The sequence below is a fragment of the Phalacrocorax carbo genome, chromosome 29 (genome assembly GCF_963921805.1).
Source record: "Phalacrocorax carbo chromosome 29, bPhaCar2.1, whole genome shotgun sequence".
Lineage (NCBI taxonomy): Eukaryota > Metazoa > Chordata > Aves > Suliformes > Phalacrocoracidae > Phalacrocorax > Phalacrocorax carbo.
The window spans coordinates 754,941-780,609 of NC_087541.1; the positions used below are offsets into that span (position 1 = coordinate 754,941).

General features: G+C 73.5%; 3 protein-coding genes and 1 long non-coding RNA gene across 5 annotated transcripts; 3 read left to right on the forward strand and 1 right to left on the reverse strand.

Annotated features, from left to right (window-relative positions):
* The first annotated feature begins 833 nt into the window (after positions 1-833).
* On the forward strand, positions 834-15,779 carry ACIN1 (apoptotic chromatin condensation inducer 1). Its single transcript, XM_064475437.1, is given in 19 exon segments — positions 834-837; positions 933-1,051; positions 1,655-1,766; positions 1,884-1,978; positions 2,701-2,793; positions 2,796-3,342; positions 3,476-3,519; positions 6,123-6,216; positions 6,977-6,981; positions 9,895-10,365; positions 10,690-10,830; positions 11,513-11,749; positions 11,829-12,030; positions 12,647-12,789; positions 12,984-13,091; positions 13,575-13,682; positions 14,307-14,664; positions 15,067-15,167; positions 15,256-15,779. Coding segments are annotated over 19 exon segments (3,357 nt in total). The 3' UTR covers positions 15,631-15,779.
* LOC135318353 (uncharacterized) lies at positions 7,290-8,348 on the reverse strand. The gene is made up of 3 exons (XR_010376590.1): positions 8,006-8,348; positions 7,663-7,964; positions 7,290-7,622 (listed from the first exon to the last, which is right to left on the reverse strand). It is a non-coding gene; the product is annotated as an uncharacterized LOC135318353 (long non-coding RNA).
* A 767-nt stretch (positions 15,780-16,546) lies between the features above and the next one.
* On the forward strand, positions 16,547-22,194 carry NGDN (neuroguidin). Of its 2 annotated transcripts, none has more exons than XM_064475496.1 (10): positions 16,547-16,719; positions 16,799-16,870; positions 19,633-19,770; positions 20,160-20,244; positions 20,328-20,380; positions 20,464-20,572; positions 20,756-20,927; positions 21,545-21,693; positions 21,771-21,837; positions 21,927-22,194. In XM_064475496.1, the coding sequence occupies exons 1-10, from the start codon at positions 16,669-16,671 to the stop codon at positions 22,177-22,179; spliced, it is 1,149 nt and encodes a 382-aa protein (XP_064331566.1). In that variant the 5' UTR covers positions 16,547-16,668; the 3' UTR covers positions 22,180-22,194. The 2 variants fall into 2 exon arrangements, with proteins under 2 accessions (XP_064331566.1, XP_064331565.1); XM_064475495.1 differs by having other exon boundaries at positions 16,549-16,719; positions 20,458-20,572.
* Positions 22,195-23,294: 1,100 nt separating this feature from the next.
* On the forward strand, positions 23,295-25,634 carry THTPA (thiamine triphosphatase). The gene is made up of 3 exons (XM_064475471.1): positions 23,295-23,363; positions 23,657-24,760; positions 25,439-25,634. The coding sequence occupies exons 1-3, from the start codon at positions 23,348-23,350 to the stop codon at positions 25,600-25,602; spliced, it is 1,284 nt and encodes a 427-aa protein (XP_064331541.1). The 5' UTR covers positions 23,295-23,347; the 3' UTR covers positions 25,603-25,634.
* The last annotated feature ends 35 nt before the right edge of the window (positions 25,635-25,669 follow it).

Genomic DNA, 25,669 nt, shown 5'->3' on the forward strand with positions numbered 1-25,669 from the left:
AAATTGGGGGGGTTTTGGGGGGAATTTTGAGGCAAAATTGGGGGGTTTCGGGGGGAATTTAGAGGCAAAATTGGGGGGTTTGGGGGGGAATTTAGAGGCAAAATTGGGGGGGTTTTGGGGGGAATTTTGAGGCAAAATTGGGGGGTTTCGGGGGGAATTTAGAGGCAAAATTGGGGGGTTTGGGGGGGAATTTTGAGGCAAAATTGGGGGGTTTGGGGGGAATTTTGAGGCAAAATTGGGGGGTTTGGGGGGGAATTTTGAGGCAAAATTGGGGGGTTTCGGGGGGAATTTAGAGGCAAAATTGGGGGGTTTCGGGGGGAATTTAGAGGCAAAATTGGGGGGTTTGGGGGGGAATTTTGAGGCAAAATTGGGGGGTTTGGGGGGGAATTTTGAGGCAAAATTGGGGGGTTTGGGGGGAATTAGAGGCAAAATTGGGGGGTTTGGGGGGGAATTTAGAGACAAAATTGGGGGGGTTTGGGGGGGAATTTAGAGACAAAATTGGGGGGGTTTTGGGGGGAATTTAGAGGCAAAATTGGGGGGGGTTTTGGGGGGGAATTTAGAGACAAAATTGGGGGGGTTTTGGGGGGAATTTTGAGGCAAAATTGGGGGGTTTCGGGGGGAATTTTGAGGCAAAATTGGGGGGTTTGGGGGGGAATTTAGAGACAAAATTGGGGGGGGTTTTGGGGGGAATTTTGAGGCAAAATTGGGGGGTTTGGGGGGAATTTTGAGGCAAAAGTGGGGGGTTTGGGGGGAATTTTGAGACAAAATTGGGGGGTTTGGGGGGGATTTTGGGGGGAAATTTGAGGTAAAAGTGGGAATTTTGGTGGGTTCCAATGAGTTTTTTGGGGGGGGATTAGCAGCATTTGGGGGGGGTCCCAAAGCAACACCCCCCTTTAGCTACTCGGGGCGGGGGGTGGGGGGTGTGAGGGTAGAAAACTGGGGGGGCTCCCCATTAACCTGTGTCCGTGTGTCCGTCCGTCCGCAGGCGCTGATGCTGGAGAACCTGCAGAAGCACTCGACCCCCCACGCCACCTTCCAGCCCAACTCCCAGGTGAGAGACCCCCCCCCGCCTCCTCCTTGGCCCCGCCCCCCCCGAGGCTCGGAGCCCCGCCCCCCCCGAGGCTCGGAGCCCCGCCCCCCCCGCGGCTCGGAGCCCCGCCCCCCGAGGCTCGGAGCCCCGCCCCCCCCGGCTCGGAGCCCCGCCCCCCCCGAGGCTCGGAGCCCCGCCCCCCCGAGGCTCGGAGCCCCCGCCCCCCCGAGGCTCGGAGCCCCGCCCCCCCCCGAGGCTCGGAGCCCCGCCCCCCCCGGCTCGGAGCCCCGCCCCCCCCCGAGGCTCGGAGCCCCGCCCCCCCGAGGCTCGGAGCCCCGCCCCCCGAGGCTCGGAGCCCCGCCCCCCCCGAGGCTCGGAGCCCCGCCCCCCCGAGGCTCGGAGCCCCGCCCCCCCGAGGCTCGGAGCCCCGCCCCCCCCCCCCCCGCGGCTCGGAGCCCCGCCCCCCCCCCCCGAGGCTCGGAGCCCCGCCCCCCCCCCGAGGCTCGGAGCCCCGCCCCCCCCGAGGCTCGGAGCCCCCCCCCCCGGCTCGGAGCCCCGCCCCCCCCGAGGCTCGGAGCCCCGCCCCCCGGCTCGGGCCCCCCCAAACGCGCGGTGCCCCCCCAGATCGGGGAGGAGATGAGCCACAACAGCTTCATCAAGCAGTACCTGGAGAAGCAGCAGGAGCTGCTGCAGCAGCGGCTGGAGCGGGAGGCGCGCGAGGCCGCCGACGCCGAAGGTGGGACCCCGGCGGCGCCCCCCGCGCCCCCGAAACGGGGGCGGCGCCGCCCCCCCGGGGGGGGGGAGGGGGGGCTGGTTGCGGGGTGCTCACACACCCCCTCCCCTCCCCCCACAGCCTCGGGGAGGAGCGGCCCCGCGCCCCCCCAGCCCGGCGACGGCGACGGCGACGGGGGGCGGCCGCAGGAGCGACGCGCCGGGCGGCTGCGGCAGGTAACCCCGCCCTCGGGGGGGTCCCCGCGCCCCTCGGGGGGGTCCCCGCGCCCCTCGGGGGGGTCCCCGCGCCCCTCGGGGGGGTCCCCGCGCCCCTCGGGGGGGGTCCCCGCTCCTTCAGGGGTGCCCCCGGCACCGTTTTACCCCTCCGGGGGGCACCAGCCGCCGCTCTGGAGGCGGCCCCCCACGTTTCGGCGGCCCCCAGGGTGGGGCTGGGGGGGATCTCACAAGGGGGTTTGGGGGGGGGGGGTGGGGGGGGGTCTGTTGTGTTACGGGGGCTCCCCCCGATTGTTAGAGGGGTCGCGGCAGGTTTGGGGGGGTGGGCGACGTCTTCGGGCCGCCCTTCGGTCTTTTAAGGGGGGGCTGAGTACATTTGGGGGGGGGGTTTGCCCCCGTTTTGGGGTTTCCCTTCGTTTTGGGGGGTGGTTTTTCATGGTTTTGGGGTGTTCTCGTAGTCTTTGGGGGGGCGTTACCCGTTTTGGGGGGCGCCTCCCCCTTTCTGGGTGACTCCCCCTAATTTAAGGGGGGGGCAGCTGTATTTGGGGGGTCCCCGAGGCTTGGGGGGGGGGGGGCATATTTTGGGGGGTTCCTCGGGGGTTCCTCCCTCAGGGGTTTGGGGGGGGGGGCTGTACTTTGGGGGGCGCCCCTGCGACTCGGGCCGAGCCCTGCCTGGTTTGGGGGGGCCCCGCCCCCCCGCTAACCCCCCCTCCCCCCCCCCGCAGGCTCGGGGCGCGAAGCCCCCCGACTCCGGCCCGGAGGGGCCCCCCCGCGGCCGCCGCGGGGGGGGGCGGCCCCCCCCTGAAACCCGGCGACGGAGGAGGAGGAGGAGGAGGAGGAAGAGGAGGAGGAGGAGGAGGAGGAAGAGGAGGAGGAGAAGAGGAGGAGGAGGAAGGGGGGGAGGGGGGAGGAAGGCGCGCCCGCCCCGCCCGCCCCCGGGGAGCCCCAAACCCCGCGGCGGCCGGAGGGGGGGAGCCCCCCGGCCCCCCCCCCAGGAGCAGCAGCAGGAGGAGGAGGAGGAAAGGGGGGAGGAAGCAGAGGGGGGCGGCCCCGCCCCGCCGGCGAGGGCCCCGCCCCAGCCCCGGCCCCGCCCGCCTCGCCCTCCCCGCCCCCCCTGCGGGCGGGCCCTCCCAGCCCCCGCCGCCCCCCCCGCGAGGGGGAGCCCCCGCCCCCCCTGCCTCAGCAGGGAGACGCCCCCCCCCTCGCCGGGGCCCCGCCCCCGCTCTTCCTCCTCCTCCTCCTCGTCGTCGTCGCCCTCGCCCTCCCCCCCGCCGCCGCCCCGGCCCCTCCCCCGCCGCCCCGCCCGCCCGCCCCGCCTCCCCCTCCCCCCCCGGCCTCGCCCGCCGGCAGCCCCCCCCGCCGGGAAGGTGGGTCACGGGGGGGTCACTGTGGCCCCGCGGGGGTCACGGGGGGGTCACTGGGGGGGCAACGGGGGGTCACTGGGGGGTAACTGGGCCCCCCCGGGCCGCCCCTCCCCCGCTGACACCCCTCTCTCCGCAGGACGGCCCCGAGGGACCCGCCCCTCCCCCCTGCCCCGCCCCGCGGTGAGTGGGGGAGGGGCCCAGAGGGGGGCTGGGGGGTCTGTAGGGGGGACACGGGGGGGCCCATAGGGGGCGTGGGGGCATGTATAGGGCACGTGGGGGGCATCTATAGGGGACACGGCAGGTCTATAGGGGATGTCGGGGGGTTAGAGGCAACGTGGGGGGGGGCTGTAGGGGACACGGGGGGGGGCTGTAGGGGACACGGGGGGCTATAGGGGACGGGGGGGGGCTATAGGGGACGGGGGGGGGCTATAGGGGACACGGGGGGCTGTAGGGGACACGGGGGGGGGCTGTAGGGGACACGGGGGGGCTATAGGGGACACGGGGGGGGCTGTAGGGGACACGGGGGGGCTGTAGGGGACACGAGGGGGGCTGTAGGGGACACGAGGGGCTATAGGGGACACGGGGGGGGGCTGTAGGGGACACGGGGGGGGCTGTAGGGGACACGGGGGGGGCTGTAGGGGACACGGGGGGCCTATAGGGGACACGGGGGGCCTATAGGGGACACGGGGGGGGGGCTATAGGGGACACGGGGGGGGGCTATAGGGGACACGGGGGGGCTGTAGGGGACACGGGGGGGCTGTAGGGGACACGGGGGGGGGCTGTAGGGGACACGGGGGGGGGCTATAGGGGACACGGAGGGGCCTATAGGGGACACGGGGGGGCTATAGGGGACACGGGGGGGCTGTAGGGGACACGAGGGGGGCTGTAGGGGACACGAGGGGCTATAGGGGACACGGGGGGGGCTGTAGGGGACACGGGGGGGGCTGTAGGGGACACGGGGGGGGCTGTAGGGGACACGGGGGGCCTATAGGGGACACGGGGGGCCTATAGGGGACACGGGGGGGGGCTATAGGGGACACGGGGGGGGGCTATAGGGGACACGGGGGGGCTGTAGGGGACACGGGGGGGCTGTAGGGGACACGGGGGGGGGCTGTAGGGGACACGGGGGGGGGCTATAGGGGACACGGAGGGGCCTATAGGGGACACGGGGGGGCTATAGGGGACACGGGGGGGGGCTATAGGGGACACGGGGGGGGGCTATAGGGGACACGGGGGGGGGCTATAGGGGCCACGGGGGGGGCTGTAGGGGACACGGGGGGGCTGTAGGGGACACGGGGGGGGCTATAGGGGACACGGGGGGGGGCTGTAGGGCCCACGGGGGGGCCTATAGGGCCCACGGGGGGGGCTATAGGGCCCACGGGGGGGGCTATAGGGGCCACGGGGGGGCCTGTAGGGGACACGGGGGGGGCTGTAGGGGCCACGGGGGGGCCTGTAGGGGCCACGGGGGGGCTATAGGGGCCACGGGGGGGCCTGTAGGGGACACGGGGGGGCTATAGGGGACACGGTGGGGGCTGTAGGGGCCACGGGGGGGGCTATAGGGGCCACGGGGGGGCCTGTAGGGGCCACGGGGGGGCTATAGGGGACGGGGGGGCTATAGGGCCCACGGGGGGGCTGTAGGGGACACGGGGGGGGGGCTGTAGGGGACACGGGGGGCCTATAGGGGCCACGGGGGGGGCTATAGGGCCCACGGGGGGGGCTATAGGGGACACGGGGGGGCTGTAGGGGACACGGGGGGGGCTATAGGGGACACGGGGGGGGCTATAGGGGACACGGGGGGGCTATAGGGGACACGGGGGGGGCTATAGGGGACACGGGGGGGGGCTGTAGGGGACACGGGGGGGCTGTAGGGGACACGGGGGGGGCTATAGGGGACACGGGGGGGCTATAGGGGCCACGGGGGGGCTATAGGGGACACGGGGGGGGCTATAGGGGACACGGGGGGGGGCTATAGGGCCCACGGGGGGGCTGTAGGGGACACGGGGGGGCTATAGGGGACACGGGGGGGGCTGTAGGGGACACGGCGGGCATCTCTAAGGGACACAGTGGTTCTATGGGGGACATGGCAGGTCTATAGGGGACGGGGGTGCCTATAGGGCGTGTGGGGCTCCACGGGGGGGGGGGGGTCTATAGGGCTCTGTAGGAGCATCCGTAGGGGGCGGGGCGGGGCGCGCGGGGGGCGCCGGGGGGTGGGGGAAGGGCCGGGGGCTGCAGCCCCTCCCCCGGCCCGCCCCTCCCCCCGCGCGGGGGCCGCCGGGAACGCGCCAAGATGGCCGCCCCGCCCGCCCGCGGCCGCCCCGCACAATAGAGGGGTGAGACCCACGGCGCGCCCCACGGCCCGCCCCACAGCGCGCCCCACGGCCCGCCCCGCGGCGCCCCACGGCCCGCCCCGCGGCGCGCCCCACGGCCGCTGCGGCGGGGTCCCGGGGGGGCCGGGGATGCTCGGGCAGGGCTGGGGGGGCTCTGGGGGGCTGGGGAGTGGTTGGGGGGCAGCTGGGGGGTGTCTGTGGGGCCGGGGGGGGCTCTGTGGGGCCAGGGATGCTCGGGGGGGGCTCTGGGGAGCCGGGATCTTTGGGCGGGGGGGGACAGCGGGTGTCTCTGTGGGGCCGGGAACCCCCAATGTGTGGGGCAGCCGTGGGGCGGGGGGGCTGTGGGGGGGCTCTGTGGGGCAGGACCCATCCCCCAGCGCAGGATCTGTGGGGCGGGGGGGGACGGGGTTCCCCCCCACGCTGTGGGTCCAGCCCCACTGATGGCCACCCCCGCAGCGAGGAGCCAGCGGCGCCCATGGAGCCGGGCCCCACCCCCACGGCGGGGGGGTCCCCCCCCAGCGCCCCCCCGGAGCGGCCCCCGGACCCCGAGGTAACCTGGGGGGGGGCGGGGGGCACCCCCCAAGTGTGGGGCAGGCGGGGGGGGGCGGGGACGGGCCCGGGGCGCCACCGCCCCCGAGGGTCACTTAGGGGGCGCCCCATAGCACCGCCGGCCCCCAGGGGCCCCCCGAGGGTCACTTAGGGGGCGCCCCACGGCGGCGGTGTTATCAGGGTGGCTGGCCTCCATTTAGGGGGCCGCCCCATAGATGTGGGGCGCCCCACAGCGCCCCGAGGCGCCTGCGGGAGGCCTGACTTCGCGTGAAGGGGGGTGGGAGGGGGTGCCCCGCGTGGGGCGTGGGGCACTTGGGGGGCTGCCCCACATTGCCCTCAGCCCCTCTGGTGCCCCAATACGCGACTTGGGGGGCGCCCCACAGCGTTGGCCAGCACCTGTGGGGGACACCCCCCCCCCATACTTAGGGGGTGCCCCACGCGAGCATTTCCAGGACCCACCTATTTACTATGGGGGCGCCCCATGTGGGAGTGAGCGCTTCTGGGGCCCCTCGCCTTACTTGGGGGGCGCCCCACATCGCCTGAGGGACCCCCCCCAACGCGTACTTGGGGGGCGCCCCACATCCGCGCCGGCCCCTCCGGATACAGCCCGGCCCCTGCCCCCTTTAACCCGGGGTCGGCGTATGTACTTGGGGGGCGCCCCATAGCTCCCCCCCCCCCCGTGTCCGAGTTGGGGGGCAGCCCCACGGCCCCCCCCCCGCGACCCCCAGGACCCCCCAAACGTGTCTCTTTTGGGCACCCAGCGCTGGCCTAAAGGAGCCCCGGGACCCCCACGTCTCCCGCGGGGGGGGCACCCAGCGCCGCCCCACGGACCTCCCGGACCCCCAACGTCTCACTTGGGGGGCGCCCAACCCCCGAAGCACCTCCGGGACCCCCAACCGCTCACTTGGGGGGCGCCCGAGCCCGCTTGAAGGACCTCCGGGACCCCCCGCCCCTTGTCACGCCTTTACTCGGGGGGCGCCCCACGGCTCCTGGAGGAACCCCCCGCCTGTCTCCTGGGGCACCCGCTGCCACTTCAAGCGCTTTGGGACCCCCAAGTTCGCTTGGGGGGCGCCCCACGGACTCCGGGACCCCCCAACCACTCACCTGGGGGGCGCCCCAAGGACTCCGGCACCCCCCAACCGCTCACTTGCGGGGTGCCCCATGGACTCCGGGACCCCCCAACCGCTCACTTGGGGGGTGCCCCATGGACTCTGGGACCCCCGAACAGTTCACTTGCGGGGCGCCCCACAGACTCTGGGACCCCCCAACCGCTCACTTGGGGGGCACCCCACGGACTCCGGGACCCCCAACCGCTCACTTGGGGGGCGCCCCATGGACCTCAAGAGCTTCCAGCCTCTCCCAATTATATCACTCAGCACCCATTGAAGGAACTCGGAGACCCCCAACCTGAGTTGTGGGTTGCCCGACAGACTCTGGGACCCCCAACCTGACTTGTGGGTTGCCCCACGGACTCTGGGACCCCCAACCTCACTTGTGGGGCGCCCCACGGATCTCAAGAACCTGCAGCATCTCCATTAGAGGTCGCGCTAGCACCCCTCGAAGGGCCTCCAGGACCCCTGACCTCGCTTGGGGGACACCCCACAGACCCCTGGGACCCCCAGTGTCTCCTGGGGGGCGCCCCACGGATATCTGGGGCCGCCAACCTCGCTTGTGGGGCACGCCATGGACGTCCAGCGCCTCCCACGGAGGTCACCTGGCACCCCTTGAAGGAGCTCAAGAACTTCCGACCTCACTTGCGGGGCGCCCCATGGCTCTCGGGGACCCCCCACCTCACTTGTGGGGTGCCCCATGGCTCTCCGGGACCCCCAACCTCACTTGTGGGGTGCCCCATGGATCTCAAGAGCCTCCGGCACCTCCCACTGAGGTCGCCCAGCACCTGCTGAAGGACCTCAGGGAGCCCGACCTCACTTCTGGGGCACCCCGTGGACATTGGAGACCGCCAACCTCACTTGGGGGGCGCCCCACGGACCTCCGGGACCTCCAACTACTCTTGTGGGGGACCCGACTCTGCCCTATGGCCCTCAAGAACCCCCAGCCTCTGCCATGGGGGTCCCACAGCTCCCATTGAAGGGCCTCTGTGACCCCCAGCCTCGCTTGTGGGGCACCCCACGGATCTCTGTGACCCCCAACCTCATTTGTGGGGCACCCCACGGATCTCTGAGACCCATAACCTCACTTGTGGCACACCCCATGGATCTCTGTGACCCCCAACCTCGCTTGTGGGGCGCCCCACAAATCTCAAGAACTGCCTCAGCACCTGCTGAAGAACCTCAGGGACCCCTGATGTCACTTGGGGGGCACCCCATGGGCCTCCAGGGCCCCCAGTAGCTCTCCTGGAGATTACCCAGCACCCTTGAAGGACCCCAGGGGCCTCCAACTGCTCTGTGGGGCACCCCACAGACCTCCGGGAGCCACAGCTTCACTTGTGGGGCAGCCCATGGACCTCTGGGACCCCCAACCACTCACTTGTGGGGCAGCCCACAGACATCGAAGACCCATAACCTCATTTGTGGGGCACCCACGGACCTCCGGGAGCCACAGCTTCACTTGTGGGGCAGCCCATGGACCTCCGGGACCCCCAACCACTCACTTGTGGGGCAGCCCACAGACATCGAAGACCCATAACCTCATTTGTGGGGCACCCCACGGACCTCCGGGAGCCACAGCTTCACTTGTGGGCAGCCCATGGACCTCCGGGACCCCCAACCACTCACTTGTGGGGCAGCCCACAGACATCGAAGACCCATAACCTCATTTGTGGGGCACCCCACGGACCTCCGGGAGCCACAGCTTCACTTGTGGGGCAGCCCATGGACCTCCGGGACCCCCAACCACTCACTTGTGGGGCAGCCCACAGACATCGAAGACCCATAACCTCACTTGTGGGGCAGCCCATGGACCTCCGGGAGCCACAACTTCACTTGTGGGGCAGCCCACAGACATCGAAGACCCATAACCTCACTTGTGGGGCAGTCCACGGACCTCCAGGACCCACATCACTTGTGGGGCAGCCCCAGGGACATCTGAGACCCATAACCTCACTTGTAGGGCACCGCACAGATGTCTGAGACCCATAACCTCGGGACCCCCAGCTGCTCACTTGTGGGGCACCCCACGGACTCTGGGATCTCCAGCTACTCAAGTGGGGCACTCCATGGACCTCAGCGACCCACAGCCTCACTTGTGGGGCACCCCACGGACTCTGGGACCCCCAACCGCTCACTTATGGGGCACCCCACGGACTCTGGGACCCCCAACCACACAGTTATGGGGCAGTCCATGCATCTCAGGGACCCCCAACTTCACTTATGGGGCAGCCCACGGACTCTGGGACCACCAACTTCACTTGTGGGGCAGCCCATGGACTCTGGGACCCCCAACTGCTCACTTATGGGCAGCCCATGCATCTCCGGGACCCCCACCTTCACTTATGGGGCACCCCATGGACTCCAGGACCCCCATCTGCTCACTTATGGGGCACCCCACGGACTCTGGGACCCCCAACCACACAGTTATGGGGCAGTCCATGCATCTCAGGGACCCCCAACTTCACTTGGGGGCACCCCACGGACTCTGGGACCCCCAACTTCACTTGGGGGGCAGCCCACGGATCACCCAGCGCCCGTTGAAGGACCCCCGCGACCCCCAACTCCTTTGAGGGACGCCCCCACGGACCTCCGGGACCCCCAACCTCACTTGTGGGGCAGCCCCACGGAACTTCCGTGACCCCCCCACCTCCCTTTCTTCCCCCCCCCCCCCCCACTTGGGGGGCAGCCCCACGGATCTCCAGGACGGGCCCCTCCCCCGCCCTGTTGGGGGGGGGAGGGGGCAGGGGGGAGGGGGAGGGAGGGGTCACCCCACAGCCCCCTCCCCCCCGACTTATGGGGCAGCCCCACGGATCTCGCCGACGCACACCGCACCGCCCCGAATTGGGGGTGGGGGAGGGGCGGGGGGGTGCAGGGGGCGAGGAGGGGGCGGAGCCGCCCCTCCCCCCTCCCCGGTGCTGACGTGGCGCCCCCCGGCCCCCCCCGCGCGGGGGTGTCTCTCCCCCCTCCCCCCGGCCCCTCCCCCGTCTCTCCCCAGAGCCCCGCCCAGCCCAAGGCCTTCAAGAGGAAGATCGCTGTGCTCTGTGAGCGGGGGCGGGGCCGCGGGGGGCGGGGCCGGGCGGGGGGGTGGGGCTGGGGAGGGGGTGGGGCTTGGGGGAGGGGCGGGGCATATGGGAAGGGCGGGGGTGGGGCCTGTGGCAGGGAGGGGCTGGGGTGTGGGGGCGTGGCTTGAGGTGAGGGAGGGGCTGAAGGGGTGTGGCGAGGGGGCGGGGCTTGGGCTATGGGAGGGGCTTGCTTGTCTTAAACCGGGCGGGGTTTAGGGCCGGGGTGTGGCCTGGGGTGGGCGGGGTTTCTGTGCGGGGGCGGGGCACGGTGGCGGGCGTGCCCGCGCTAAGCCCCGCCCCCAGCAGCCGCCAAGGGGGCGGTGCCCGGCGGCGCGGAGGCGGAGGGGGGGGGGCGCGGCCGGGGGGCGGAAGCGGCGCTGGGGGGCCGGGACGGGCGGAGCCCCCAAACGGCCCTCGCTCAGCATCACCACCGAGTCGCTCAAGGTACCGCCCCCCGGCCACGCCCACCGCCACGCCCACCGCCCCGACCCGCCCTGCAACCCTGACCCCGCCCCCGCCCCTTGGCCTTGACCCCCACCCCCCCATCACCATACCGGCCCTGCCCACTGCCCCAGCCCCGCCCCCAGCATGACCCCGCCCACTGGCTCCACCTACTCTGCCCTGACCCCGCCCCCACTCAGCATCACCACCGAGTCGCTCATGGTGCCGCCCCCTGCCACGCCCACCGTCCTAGCCCCGCCCACCGGCCCCACCCATCCCCTGACCCCGCCCCCCCCCCACCATCACCTGAGTCACTCGAGGCACCCCCGGGACCCCCCAAACCCCCCCCAGGGACCCCCCCAACCCCCCCCGTGTGCCCCCACCCCCCCGGGACCCCCCAAACCCCCCCCAGGGACCCCCCAAACCCCCCCCGTGTGCCCCCACCCCCCCGGGACCCCCCAAACCCCCCCCAGGGACCCCCCCAACCCCCCCCGTGTGCCCCCACCCCCCCGGGACACCCCAAATCCCCCCCCTCCTCCTCCCCTCTTGACCCCCCCCAAGTCCCCCCGACCCCCCCGGGGCCCCCCCAAACCCGGGTCTCCCCCACCCGGGGGGGGTGTGTGAGGGCCGGGGGGGAGGGGCCGCCCCGCCCCGCCCCCGCCGACGGGCGCCCCTCCCCCCGCAGAGCCTGATCCCCGAGATGAAGGCGGGGGGCGGGGGCGGGGCGGAGGCCGTGGTGGAGCTGCACCCCGAGGAGGGCCCCATGTCCGAGGAGGAGGGCGGGGGCGGGGCGGGCGGCGGCGGGGGGGAGGGGCGCGGGACGCAGGGCGCGGCCCTGCCCCCGCTGCTCCCCTCCCCCGCCCACCACCACCACCACCACCTCCCCCACCCGCCGCTGAAGATCTGCCGCACCGTCACCCAGGTGCGCCCCTCCCCCGCCCCCATCCCCCCCTCCCCCGGCGCGGCCCCGCCCCCGCTCACCCCTCCCCCACCCCCCGCAGGTGGTGGCGCCCGAGGGGCAGGAGAACGGGCAGGAGGAGGAGGAGGAGGAGAGGGGGGAGGGGAAGGGGGGAGGGGAGGAAGAGCGGGCCCAGCCCCTCCCCCCACCCGGCGGTGGCGGTGGCCCCGCCCCTCCCCCCACGGCCCCCGCCCCGGCCGAGGGAGCCCAGCCCCTCCCCCCCAGCGAGCAGGAGGGGAAGAGAGGTGAGGGGGGGCTCTGGGGGGTCCTGGGAGGGGACTGGGGTGCACTGGCAGGGGACTGGGGTGTACTGGGAGGGAACTGGGATGTACGGGGAGGGAACTGGGATGGACTGGGAGGGAACTGGGACGTATGGGGAGGGAACTGGGATGCACTGGGATGTACAAGGAGGGAACTGGATGGATTGGGATGTACGGGGAGGGAACTGGGATGGACTGGGAGGGAACTGAGATGGACTGCGACATACGGGGAGGGAACTGGGATGGACTGGGAGGGAACTGGATGGACTGGGATGTACTGGGTGGGAGCTGGGATGTACTGGTAGGGAACTGGGACGTACGGGGAGGGAAGTGGGATGTACTGGGAGGGAACTGAGATGGACTGTGACATATGGGGAGGGAACTGAGATGGACTGTGACATATGGGGAGGGAACTGGGATGGACTGGGAGGGAACTGGCATGGACTGGGATGTACTGGAGGGAGCTGGGATGTACTGGTAGGGAACTGGGACGTACTGGGAGGGAACTGGGACGTACGGGGAGGGAACTGGGATGTACTGGGAGGAAGCTGGGAGGCGCCGGGGCTGACGAGGGCGTGGCCCCCCGCCCCTCCCCCCGCAGGCGAGGCCCCCCGGCGGGGGATGGGCGCCGCCCCGCCCCGCCCCCTGGGGCTCTGCCTCCCCATCGACGACCCCGTGCGGGCGGCGCCCCGCCCCTCCCCCCCCCGCGCCCGCCCCTCCCCCATCGTCCACCTCTGCAACCTGGTGAGGCGCCGCCGCGGGCGGGGGAGGGGCGGGTGACACGGGGGGGGGGAGGGGTGGGAAACGCCCCCCCGCGGGGAGGGGGGAAAGGCCCCGTTGGGGGGGGTGGGGGGGGGGGCCCTGAGGGCAGCGGGCGGGGGCGGGGGGAGGGGCCGCTTGTGGCCCCGCCCCCCCCGAGCCGCCCCTCCCCCCCGCAGGTGCGGCCCTTCACGCTGGGGCAGCTGAAGGAGCTGCTGGGGCGGACGGGGCGGCTGCGGGACGACGGCTTCTGGATCGACCGCATCAAGTCCCACTGCTACGTCACCGTACGGGCGGGGCCGGGCGGGGCCGGGCGGGGCCGGGCGGGGCACGTGGGGAGGAACGGCCCGGGGGGGGCTCCCGTGAGCGCCTGGGGGGGGCTGTGGGGTGATATAGTGTACTGTGGGGTGCTATGGGGGGCACTACAGGGTGCTGTGGGGCACTATAGGGTGCTGTGGGGCGCTATAGGGCGCTGTCAGGTGCTGTGGGGCGCTATAGGGCGCTGTCGGGTGCTGTGAGGTGCTATGGGGCACTATAGGGTGCTATGGGGCGCTGTGGAGACTGAGCAAGGAGCAGCTGTGGGGACTCCTGCGGGGCGCCATGGGGCAGCACAGCATGCCGTGGGGTGCCGTGGGGTTCTGTGGGGCAGCCAAGATTGTTCGCAAGGACCCCCCCCCACCCCCCCCATTTCCCATCCGTGGGGAAGCACTGGTGGCCGTGGGGCGTGGTGGGGCGGCCGCTCAGGCCCCGCCCCCTCTCTGCCCCCCAAGTACGCGTCAGTGGAGGAGGCCGTGGCCACCCGCAACGCGCTGCACGGGGTCAAGTGGCCCCAGTCGAACCCCAAGGTGCTGGCGGCCGACTTCGCCGAGCAGGAGGAGGTACCGGGGCGGGGCCGGGGGGCGGGGCCGGGGGGCGGGGCCGGGGGGCTGGGGGAGCGGCATTGGGGGGGGTTGGGGGGGAGATTTGGGGTGGCACTTGTGGGGTTGGGGGGGCACTTGGGCGTCCAGGGGTGGCACCTGGGGAGTCTGGGTGGTCCGTTGTGGGTCACATGTGGGTCTGGGGGGGTCCCTTGTGGGTTGTTGTGGGTGACTTGGGGGTTGCCATGGGTCACTTTGGGGTCGCTGTGGGTCACTTGGGGGTTGCTGTGGGTTGCCGTGGGTCACTTGGGGGTGGCGTGGGTCACTTGGGGGTTGCCGTGGGTCAGTGTGGGGGGCATGGGTCACTTGTGGGTCGGCATGGGTCACTTGTGGGTCACCATGGGTGATTTGTGGGTCGGTGTGAGTCACCGTGGGTCACTTGGGCATCGCTTGGGGGGGTCACCATGGGTCATTTGGAGGTCACTGTGGGTCACCGGGGGTCACTTGGGGGTTGCCAGGCGTCACTGGGGGTCACTTGGGGGTCAGTGGTCGTCACTTGGGGCTCGCCGTGGGTCACTTGGGGCTCGCTGTGGGTCACTTGGGGGTCGCGGTGGGTCACGGTGCCTCCCCGCGCTCCCCCCACAGCTGGATTTCCACCGGGGGCTGCTGCCGGAGCGGGCGGAGGGGGGGGAGGAGCCGGCGGCGGGGGCGTGCCCGGCAGGGGCGGGGCGCGGGGCGTGCCCGGCGGGGGGCGTGGCGGGGCGCGGCCCGCGGGAGGCGGAGCGGGCGCAGTGGGCGGAGCGCGAGCGCGAGATGGAGCGGCGGGAGCGGACGCGGGCGGAGCGCGAGTGGGACCGCGACAAGGGCCCGCCCCGCTCGCCCAGCCCCTCCCCCCCCGCGCCCCGCCCGCCCGGCCACGCCCCCCGCGAGCCCCGCCCCCGGCACCGCCCCCCCGACAAGGAGAGGGGGCGGGGCTCCCGCGAGGCGCGCCCCGACAAGAAAGGTGGGTGGGGCACGTGTGGGGGGGGCGTGGCCGAGTGGCTGGGGGCGGGGGTAAGGGGGTGGGGGGGCGTGGCTGAGGGAATGTGGGCGTGGCTCAGGAGCTGGGGGTGGGGTCAAGGGGCCGGTGGGCGGAGCAGAGGGGCTCATGGGTGGGCCTTAAGGGCCGTGTGGGCGGGGTTCTGGGGTGGTGGGTGGGGCTGGGGATTGCGGGCGGGGCTTAGAGGCCGGTGGGCGTGGCTGGCCTCTTGTGGGCGGGGCTGAGGGAGCGGTGGGCGGGAGTAGGGCAGCGGCGGGCGGGGTTAAGGTGCAAGAGAGAGGCCGTGGGCGGGGCTGAGAGCCCGAGGGCGGGGCTGGGTGTGTCCTGCGGCCTGACCCCGCCCCCCCGGCCCCGCCCCACCCCCAGAGAAGCCGCCCGAGGAGCCGCCGGCCAAGCTATTGGACGACCTGTTCCGCAAGACGAAGGCGGCGCCGTGCATCTATTGGCTGCCGCTGACCGACACCCAGGTGGGGGCGGGGCCGGGGGGCGGGGCCGGGGGGGCGGGGCCGGGGGGGCGCGGCACGGCGCCCGCTGACCCCGCCCGGCCCCGCCCAGTTCGTGCAGAAGCAGGCGGAGCGGGCGGCGCGGGCGCGGGAGCGGGAGCGGCGCCGCAAGGAGCAGGAGGAGGAGGAGCAGCGGCAGCGCGGGGGAGGGGCGGCGGGGGCGGGCGGGGCCGCCCCTCCCCCGCCCCGCGACAAGAGAGGGGGGGCGGCCGCGCCCCGCGAGCGAGGGGCCCCGCCCGGCGCCCCGCCCGGCGCCCCGCCCCCGCCTTCCTCGGCCGCGGCGTCGTCCGGGCACCGGGAGCATCACCGGGGCGGGGGAGGGGAGCACCGGGGCGGGGGAGGGGAGCACCGGCGCGGCGGGGGAGGGGAGAAGCGCCGCAGCCGCAGCCGCAGCACCCCGGTGCGGGACCGGGGCGGGCGGCGCTGACGCGGGACACGCCCACCCGGAGCCACGCCCTCCGCGCCCATCCCCCCACCCCCGCCCGCGCGTCCCCACCCCGCCCCTCCCCCGCCCCTCCCCCACCACCGGGGCCTCTGCGGGGGGAGGGGGCAATAAAGTGGCTGATGGTGTTTGTAACCCCTCCCCCACCCGCCTGGAGAGTCGTGGGGGGGGCGGGGGGAGGGGCGGCGGGGGGGGGAGGGGCAACTTGGGCACCTGAGGACGATTTGGGGGGGATCGTTGGGGAATTTGGGGGTGGGGGTTTCGGGGGGGTCCGGGAGGGGTGGGGGAGGGGTTGGCGGGCCTTGGGGGGGGTCTGGGGGCGTTGGGGGGGATTTGGGGGCCGCTGAAGGCCCCGGGGGGGGGGGGGGCGGCTGTGCCGGGCTCCGGCGGAAGGTCCTCCTCGCCGCGGGGGGGCGCCCCTCTCGGCTCCTCGGTTCCCATTGGCCCGCCCGACTGCCCGTCACTCCGCCCCCGCCGTCCCGCCCAGCCGCGCGGGGGCGGGACCAGCACCGCCCTCCTCGGCCTCTCATTGGACAGCGCTGCGCTCCCATTGGCTCGTTGCACCGCCCCTCGGCGCTTCCCGCCCAGGCGGCCGGGGTGGAACCAACGCTCCGCTCCTCGCAGTCCTATTGGCCAGCGGCGCCGGCGCCGCGCTCCCATTGGCCCGCCCGCCGTGGTTCTCAGCTCTTGCCGACCGTGCGCTCGGGGGCGGGAACAGTACCGCCTCCTCGCCCTCCCATTGGCCAGCGCTCCCTTTACTGCCCTCCCATTGGCTCCTTCTATCTCCCCATAGCGCTTCCGGCCATGCCGATCGTGGGCGGGACTAGCGCCGCCCTCCTCGCCCCCTCATTGGCCAGAGTTGCCGGCGTCGCGCTCCCATTGGCTCCTGTAGTTCCCCTCAGCGCTTCCCGCCCGTGAGCTCGGGGGCGGGACCAGAACCGCCTCCTCGCCCTCCCATTGGCCAGCGCTGCCGGCGCCGCGCTCCCATTGGCTGCTGCCGCTTCCCTCAGCCTGTCCCCCAACATGGCGCCGGTGGCGGAGGCCGTGGCGCTGCTGGAGGCGCTGCGGGGGCAGGTGGGGCCCCCTCCGACCCCCAAAACCCCCCAGATCCCCCCCGAAACCCCTCCTCTGACCCTCCCCCCACGTCCCGCAGGTGGCGGCGGTGGCGGAGCACGGGCGGGGGCTGCTGCGGCGCGTGCGCGCGGGGGGGCTCCGCACCGGGAAGGTACCGCGGGGGGGGAGGGGGCGGGGGGAGCCGGGGGGCGGGAAGGGCCCTGGGGGGGAGATGGGGGGCGGGAAGGGCCCTGGGGGGGAGATGGGGGGCGGGAAGGGGCCCTGGGGGGGGAGCCGGGGGGCGGGAAGGGCCCTGGGGGGGAGCCGGGGGGCGGGAAGGGGCCCTGGGGGGGAGATGGGGGGCGGGAAGGGGCCCTGGGGGGGGAGCCGGGGGGCGGGAAGGGGCCCTGGGGGGAGATGGGGGGCGGGAAGGGGCCCTGGGGGGGAGATGGGGGGCGGGAAGGGGCCCTGGGGGGGGAGCCGGGGGGTGGGAAGGGGCCCTGGGGGGGGAGATGGGGGGTGGGAAGGGCCCTGGGGGGGAGATGGGGGGTGGGAAGGGGCCCTGGGGGGGAGATGGGGGGTGGGAAGGGGCCCTGGGGGGGAGATGGGGGGCGGGAAGGGGCCCTGGGGGGGGAGATGGGGGGTGGGAAGGGCCCTGGGGGGGAGATGGGGGGTGGGAAGGGGCCCTGGGGGGGAGCCGGGGGGTGGGAAGGGGCCCTGGGGGGGAGATGGGGGGCGGGAAGGGGCCCTGGGGGGGGAGATGGGGGGCGGGAAGGGCCCTGGGGGGGAGATGGGGGGTGGGAAGGGGCCCTGGGGGGGAGCCGGGGGGTGGGAAGGGGCCCTGGGGGGGAGCCGGGGGGCGGGAAGGGCCCTGGGGGGGAGATGGGGGGCGGGAAGGGGCCCTGGGGGGGAGATGGGGGGCGGGAAGGGGCCCTGGGGGGGAGATGGGGGGCGGGAAGGGGCCCTGGGGGGGAGATGGGGGGCGGGAAGGGGCCCTGAGGGGGAGATGGGGGGCGGGAAGGGGCCCTGAGGGGGAGATGGGGGGCGGGAAGGGGCCCTGGGGGGGAGATGGGGGGCGGGAAGGGGCCCTGGGGGGGAGCCAGGGGGTGGGAAGGGGCCCTGGGGGGGAGATGGGGGGCGGGAAGGGGCCCGGGGGGGGAGATGGGGGGCGGGAAGGGGCCCGGGGGGGGAGATGGGGGGCGGGAAGGGGCCCGGGGGGGGAGATGGGGGGCGGGAAGGGGCCCTGGGGGGGAGATGGGGGGCGGGAAGGGGCCCTGGGGGGGAGCCGGGGGGCGGGAAGGGGCCCTGGGGGGGAGATGGGGGGGCGGGAAGGGGCCCTGGGGGGGAGCCGGGGGGCGGGAAGGGCCCTGGGGGGGGAGCCGGGGGGCGGGAAGGGGCCCTGGGGGGGAGCCGGGGGGCGGGAAGGGGCCCTGGGGGGGAGCCGGGGGGCGGGAAGGGGCCCTGGGGGGGAGATGGGGGGGCGGGAAGGGGCGCTGGGGGGGAGATGGGGGGCGGGAAGGGGCCCTGGGGGGGAGATGGGGGGCGGGAAGGGGCCCTGGGGGGGAGCCGGGGAGCGGGAAGGGGCCCTGGAGGGGAGATGGGGGGCGGGAAGGGGCCCTGGAGGGGAGATGGGGGGCGGGAAAGGGCCCTGGAGGGGAGATGGGGGGTCGGAAGGGGCCCTGGGGGGGAGCCGGGGGGTGGGAAGGGGCCCTGGGGAGGAGCCGGGGGGTGGGAAGGGGCCCTGGGGGGGAGCCGGGGGGCGGGAAGGGGCCCTGGGGGGGAGCCGGGGGGCGGGAAGGGGCCCTGGGGGGGAGCCGGGGGGCGGGAAGGAGCCCTGGGGGGGAGCCGGGGGGCGGGAAGGAGCCCTGGGGGGGAGCCGGGGGGTCGCAATGGGCCCTGGGGGGGAGCCGGGGGGTCGGAAGGGGCCCTGGGGGGGAGCCGGGGAGTGGGAAGGGGCCCTGGGGAGGAGCCGGGGGGTCGCAATGGGCCCTGGGGGGGAGCCGGGGGGTGGGAAGGGGCCCTTGGGGGGAGCTGGGGGGTCACAATGGGCCCTTGGGGGAGCCGAGGGGTGGGAAGGGGCCCTGGGGGGGAGCCGGGGGGTGGGAAGGGGCCCTGGGGAGGAGCCGGGGGGTCGCAATGGGCCCTGGGGGGGAGCCGGGGGGTGGGAAGGGGTCCGGGATGAGGGTTGGGGGTCTGAAGCGGTCTTTGGAGAGGGGTTTAGGAAGGTGTAAAGGGATCGTGGGGGGTGATTGGGGAACTGAGAAGGACCTTAATGGGGCGTTCGGGGGCCGTTGGGGGGGTTTATGAGGGCATTCGGGGGGCTCTGAGAGGTCTAAAGAGGTTCTGGGGGGAGATTGGGGGTCCTGGGGGAGGGATTTGGCGACCGAAGCGGGTCTTTAGGGGGTCCAGGGCGGGGATTTGGGAGGTCCTGAGGGGATTTGGGGCCCTGCGGAGGGTTATGGGGGGTTCCTGGGGGGGGATTCGGGGGTCTGGGGGTGCCTTCAGAGGGTCTTGGGAGGGGTGGAGAGGAAGCTCCTGAGAGGGAATTTGGGGGGGGGGGTCTTAAGAGGGTTCTGGGAGGGTTTTGGGGGGTCTTGAGAAGGGTTTCAGGCTCTGGATCGGATTTAAGGCATTCGTGGGGGGGACTTGGGGGGGTCCCAGGGGCCAGGGGGGCGCTGGGGGTCTGGGAGGGCAGAGGGGGCTCCTGGGAGGGGATTTGGGGTGTCCTGATGAGGATCTGGGGGGCCTGGGGGGGGTGTTAGGGTGCGCTTTGGGATGATTTGGGGGGTCTTAGGGAGGATCTGGGGGCGCTAGGGTGCGATTTGGGGGGTCATGGGGGGATTTGGGGGTCTCGGGGGGGGCCCCACGAGCCCGAGTGCTGGCTGCGGGGGCTCGGGGCCCCGCCCTGACCCCGCCCGGCCCCGCCCGGCGCAGGGCGTGTCGCTGCTGGAGGTGCGGGCGCAGGCGCTGCTGCAGTACCTGCAGGACCTGGGGCTGCTGCTGGGGGGCAAGGCCCGGGGCGGGGCCCTGGGGGCGGAGCCTGCCCTGCCCCGCCTGCTGGAGACCCGTGTGGTATGTGGCGGGGGCCGTGGGCGTGCCTGGGTGGGGCTCTGGGGGCGGGGCCAGCCCTGCTCCTCTTGTTGGAGAGCTGTGTGCTGAGGGGTGGGGCCATGGGCGTGGCTGGGTGGGGCCCCGGGGGGCGGAGCCTACCTTGCTGCTCCTACTGGAGACATGTGCAGTGATGCCATGGGCGGGGCTGGGTGGGGCTCTGGGGGCGGGGCCAGCCCTGCTCATCCTGTTGGAGAGCTGTGTGGTGAGGGGTGGGGCTGTGGGCGTGGCTGGGTGGGGCCAGGCCCTGGGTGGGGGGTATTTGTGGGGTGGGGCCGTGGTTCTCGGGGGTGGGCGTGGCCTGGGTGGGCGGGGGCCGTGGGTTTGATGCCTGGCTCTGTCCCCGCCCCCAGGTGCTGGAGAAGCTCCGCCCCATCGAGCAGCGCCTCAAGTACCAATTGGAGAAGCTGCTGCGGGTGGCGGCCGCAGGGGGGCGGGGTGAGAGCCCAGACCCCGCCCACCCCCCGCCCCTCCCCCTGGGGTGACTGACAGCTGTCCGTCATCCCGCCTCTCGCTTCCAGCCCACAGTGACCCGCTGCGCTTCCGCCCGGACCCCGCCAATATGGCGGCGCAGGTGACTTGTGGGGCAGGACCCACATGGGTGGGGCCGGGGGGCGGGGCTTGTGCCTGAGGCCCGCCTCTGCCCCCCAGGACGAGGAGGAGGAGCAGGAAGAAGAGGAAGAGGAGAGCGGGCACGGGCCGAAGGCCCCCGGGTTGGGCGGGGGGCGCCGCTACGTCCCCCCCCGCCTGGTGCCGGTGCAGTACGGTGAGATGTGGGGCGGCTGTGGGGCTGGGGGGGGGAGGGGAGCCGTGGGGCTGGGGGGGGGGGGGGGGGGGGGGAAGAGCCGTGGGGCTGGGGGGAGGGGAAAAGAGCCGTGGGGCTGGGAGGGAGCCGTGGGGCGGGGCAGGGCGGGGCCGCGGGGCGGGGCTGACGCGGCCCCGCCCGCAGGCGCGGAGGGGCAGGAGGAGCGGGAGCAGCGGGCGCGGGCGGCCTCGCGGCGCCGGGCCCTGAGCGCCTCCGTCCTGCGGGAGCTGCGCGAGGAGCTCAGCGACGCCCCCCAGGAGCTGTGGGGCGGCCCCACAGCGGGGGCCCTCCCCGCGCCCCACAGCGCTCTACGCAGGTTGGCCGGAGCAGGGGGGCGGGGGGGGCCCCGGGGGGGGAATGTGGCGGGCTGGGGGGGATGTGTGGGGCTGGAAGAGGCATGTGTGGTGCTGGAGGGCCGCATGTGGGGCTGGAGAGAGGGTCCATGGGGCAGGAGGACGGCTTGTGGTGGAGATGTGTGGGGCTGGAGGGGGACTGGGAGGAATATGGGGTGCTGAATGGAGGCTGGGGGTTCTGTGGGGCAGGAGGAGGGGCTGGGGGAGCACTTGGGGGTCACAGGGGCCACTTGTGGGGCTAGGGGAGCATTTGGGGGTAACAAATGTTTCTTGTGGGGCTGGGGGAGCACTTGTGGGGCTGGGGGAGCACTTGGGGGTCACAAGGGTCACTTGTGGGGCTGGGGGAGCACTTGGGCATCACAGGGGCCACTTGTGGGGCTGGGGGAGCACTTGGGCTGGTGGAGCACTTGGGGGTTACAAGCGTCACTTGTGGGGCTGGGAGAGCGGTTGTGGGGCAGGGGAAGAATTTGGTGGGGGAGCACCTGGGGGGGTGGAGAAGCTCCCATCCTCCCCCCGCCGGCGGGCGCCGTGGGGCTGGAGGGTGGGGCAGCGCCGTGGGGCAGCGCCGTGGGTCGCGCAGGACGCGCTACGAGGAGGCCATGCTGGTGCGGCTGAGCGAGAGCCGGCGGGGAGCGGGCGTGGCGGCGGCGGGCGGCGGCCGAGGGCGGGGGCCTGGCCCACATCACCCGCTTCGGGGACATCGGGCCCCTGCTGGAGCCCGCCAATCAGGTGAGGGGAGGGGCGTGGCGGGGACACACCCCGGGCACGCCCAGGCCACACCCTCACGCCTCCCACCCCTCCCCCAGGAGGAGCCGCCCCCCAAGAAGAGGAAGAAGAAGGCGGTGCCGAAGAGGAAGGGCGGGAAGAGGAGGGGTGAGTCTGGGCCGGCCAATGGGCTCGCGGGGCGGGGCAGGGCGGGGCCTCTCACGCCCTTTCCTTTCTCCTCTCCCCCTCCCCCACAGGTTTCCGCCGGCGACGCTGAGCCCCGCCCACGGACGTGGCCCCGCCCCCTGCGCCATTGGTCCCTCCGCAGCCCCCCATTGGTCTTCATCGGGAATAATTAATGAGGGGGCGGGGCTTTCTCTGTCAGTCATTAAAGCCCTGGCGCAACCTTCATACAAACCAACACAGACCCCGCCCCCCTGCTCATGGGAGCCAATCGCGTTGCACAAGGGGGGAGAGGCCAAAAGCTGCAGCCAATGGCGATGTGACTGACCCCGCGGGCGGCCAATGGGGTGCGCCTGCTCTGGGAGGCGCCCAATGAGAGCAGCCGTGTGCTGGGGGTGGCCAATGGGGTTTTGACATGGAGGGGCGGGGGCGGGGCGTGATGGCGGCCATCTTGGTGCAGCTCTATTGGTCAGGGGACTCTTGGGCCACGCCCATGAGGGGGTGCAGGGAGGGGCGGGGCCACCAGTGCCCCCCCAGTGCCCTCCCAGTATCCCTCCAGTGCCCCCCCCCAGTATCCCCCCAGTGCCCCCCCAGTGCCCTCCCAGTATCCCTCCAGTGCCCCCCCAGTATCCCTCCAGTGCTCTCCCAGTATCCCCCCCGTGCCCCCCCAGTATCCCCCCCGTGCCCCCCCCAGTATCCCCCCCGTGCCCCCCCAGTATCCCCCCCGTGCCCTCCCAGTATCCCCCAGTGCCCCCCCCAGTTGCCCCCACAGTATCCCTCCAGTGCCCTCCCACTATCCCCCCAGTGCTCTCCCAGTACCCCCCAGTGCCCCCCCAGTATCCCTCCAGTGCTCTCCCAGTGCCCCCCCAGTGCCCTCTCAGTATCCCCCCACTGCCCCCCCAGTGCTCTCCCACTGCCCCCCCAGTGCTCTCCCACTGCCCCCCCAGTGCCCTCCCACTATCCCCCCAGTGCTCTCCCAGTATCCCCCAGTGCCCTCCCAGTACTCCCCAGTATCCCCCCAGTGCCCCCCCAGTATCCCCCCAGTGCCCCCCCAGTATCCCTCCAGTGCTCTCCCAGTGCCCCCCCCAGTGCCCCCACAGTACCCCCCAGTGCCCTCCCAGTATCCCCCCAGTGCTCTCCCAGTATCCCACAGTGCCCTCCCAGTACTCCCCCAGTATCCCCCCAGTGCCCTCCCACTATCCCCCCAGTGCTCTCCCAGTACCCCCCAGTGCCCTCCCAGTATCCCCCCAGTATCCCCCCCGTGCTCTTCCAGTATCCCCCCGGTGACCTCCCGGTACTCCCCAATATCCCCCAGTACCCCCCCAGTATCCCCCAGTGCTCTCCCAGTATCCCCCAGTGCCCCACAGGCCCTGCCCCCTGTGGCCGGGAGGCCCCGCCCCTCCCTCGGTCCTCCACGGCCCCTCCCCCCGATCCCATCGTGCCTCGGGGCCGCCCCTCCCCCCTCTGTCCTTCCCCCGTGACCGAGGGCGTCGCCATGGAGACCGCGCCGGGTATTATGGGATGGGCCGGGCGATGTGGGGCACTGGGGGGGCTCTATAGGGCACTGGAGTGTCCCTGGGGGGCTCTGTGGGACACTGTGGGTAACTGGGGCGGGCTCTATGGGGTGCTGGAGTGGCTCTATGTGGCACTGGGGGGCTGAATGGGGCACTCGGGGGGCGCTATAGGGCACTGGAAGGTCCCTGTGGGGCACTGGGGGTAACTGAGGGGGCTCTATGGGGCCCGGGGGGGCACTGGGGTCCCTCTGGGGCTGCCGCACCGCCCTGAGCCCCACATCCCCCCCCAGCCCCCCCGTCGGGCCTCATCGAGGTGGAGGTGAAGTTCACCGTGGGGCCGGGGACAGAGGCAGCGCTGGCGGCGCTGGGCGCCGTGGGGCTGCCCCACATCCCCCCCTTCCGCGACACCTACTTCGACGGCCCCGACGCCCCCCTGGGCCGCGCTGACATCTGGCTGCGGCACCGCCAGGGCCAGGGCTGGCAGCTCAAGCTGCCCCACGGTGCCCCATGCCTGCCCCACGGCGCCACCGAGACACGGAAAGACGCTGAAGCCACCCACAGCCCCCCCGAAGCGGCCGGGAGCGACCCCCAGCTGCCCCATAGCGGCTCTGAGCCCCATAGCAGCTCTGAGACTCGTAGCGGCCTCAAGCCCCATAGCAACCATGAGCCCCATAGAGGCCCTGAACCCCATAGAGGCCCTGACTCCCATAGCAACCATGAGCCCCATAGTGGCCCTAGAGGCCCTGAGCCCCATAGCGGCTCTGAGACCCGTAGAGCTCCTGAGCCCCATAGTGGCCCCAAGACCCCTAGTGGCTCTGAGCCCCCGCATAGGCAGCCCTCGGCTCCCCATAGCGGCCCTGGGCCCCATAGCAGCTCTGAGACTGGTAGCGGCCCCGAGCCCCATAGCAACCATGAGCCACATAGAGGCCCTGACCCCCATAGCAACCATGAGCCCCATAGAGGCCCCAAGCCCCATAGCAGCTCTGAGACTCGTAGCAGCCCCGAGCCCCATAGCGGCCCCGAGACCCATAGCGGCTCTGAGCCCCACAGCGGCCCCGAGCTTCCCCCCAGCCCCCCCCCACCCCCCAGCGCCACCACGGCCTACCGGGAGGTGTGGGGCGACGCGGCGGTGCTGGGGGAGCTGCGGCGGGTGCTGGGGGCACGGGGGGGGCCGTGGGGCAGCGTGGGGGCGGCCCTGGGCCCCCTGGGGCTGCGCCCCACGGCCTCCTTCGTGACGCGGCGCCGGGGCGCCCTCCTTGGGGGGCTGCGCGTGGTGCTGGACGAGGCCGACTTCGGCTACGGGCTGGGCGAGGTGGAGCAGGAGGTGGCGGCCGGGGGCGCCCCCGAGGTGGCGGCGGCCAGGGGGCGCGTGGAGGGGCTCTGCCGGGCGCTGGGTGAGCGGGGAGGGGGTCACGGGGGGTCACGGGGGGCGGGGAGGGGCTCTGCCGGGCGCTGGGTGAGCGGGGAGGGGGTCACGGGGGGCGGGGGGGGGAGGGGGGCGCGTGGAGGGGCTCTGCCGGGCGCTGGGTGAGCGGGGAGGGGTCACGGGGGGTCACGGGGGGTCACGGGGGGCGGGGGGGGGAGGGGGGCGCGTGGAGGGGCTCTGCCGGGCGCTGGGTGAGCGGGGAGGGGGTCACGGGGGGTCACGGGGGGTCACGGGGGGTCATGGGGGGCAGGGAGGGGGAGGGGGGCGCGTGGAGGGGCTCTGCCGGGCGCTGGGTGAGCGGGGAGGGGGTCACGGGGGGTCACGGGGGGTCGCGGGGGAGATTGGGGGTCCTGGGGGAGATGGGGCTGGGGGGGGGAATGGGAGGGTCATGGGGGGTAGGGGAGATGGGGGGCGCGTGGGGGGTGTGATAGGGGGTGAGGCTGGGCGGGGGAGATGGGAGTCATGGGGACATGTGGGGAGATGGGGGGCATGGGGCGAGCCGGGGGCTGGGGGGGGCACAGGGAGGAATGTGGGGCAGGGCCCGATGGGGGCGTCCCAAGGGCCCCCCCCAACTCCGGTGCCTTTCTTCTCCCCCCGTGACCCCGCGACCCCGCGACCCCGCGACCCCGCGACCCCGCGACCCCAGGGGCGGAGCCCCGGCGCCGGGTCCCCGGGAAGCTCAGCGTGTTCCTGGCCCGTCACCGGCCCCGTTACTACCGGCTGCTGCGAGAAGCCGGGCGCCTGGAGGGGCTGGAGGAGGGGGAGGGGCTGCAGGAGGCGGGACACGCCCCCACGTGGGACCCCCAATAAACCCCGCCCACGCCCCGCCCATGCCTCCGGCCTGGCTGCGCCGCCCTGAGGGGTGCGACAAGATGGC

Excerpts from the sequence above, each read along its gene's own strand:
- NGDN (XM_064475495.1), top strand. The coding sequence starts at position 16,669 with ATGGCGCCGGTGGCGGAGGCCGTGGCGCTGCTGGAGGCGCTGCGGGGG. Across the intron at positions 16,871-19,632 it reads GGGGGCTCCGCACCGGGAAG|GGCGTGTCGCTGCTGGAGGT; the intron begins GTACCGCGGGGG and ends CGCCCGGCGCAG. Across the intron at positions 21,694-21,770 it reads TGCTGGAGCCCGCCAATCAG|GAGGAGCCGCCCCCCAAGAA; the intron begins GTGAGGGGAGGG and ends CCCCTCCCCCAG.
- THTPA (XM_064475471.1), top strand. Across the intron at positions 24,761-25,438 it reads GGGGCTCTGCCGGGCGCTGG|GGGCGGAGCCCCGGCGCCGG; the intron begins GTGAGCGGGGAG and ends CCGCGACCCCAG.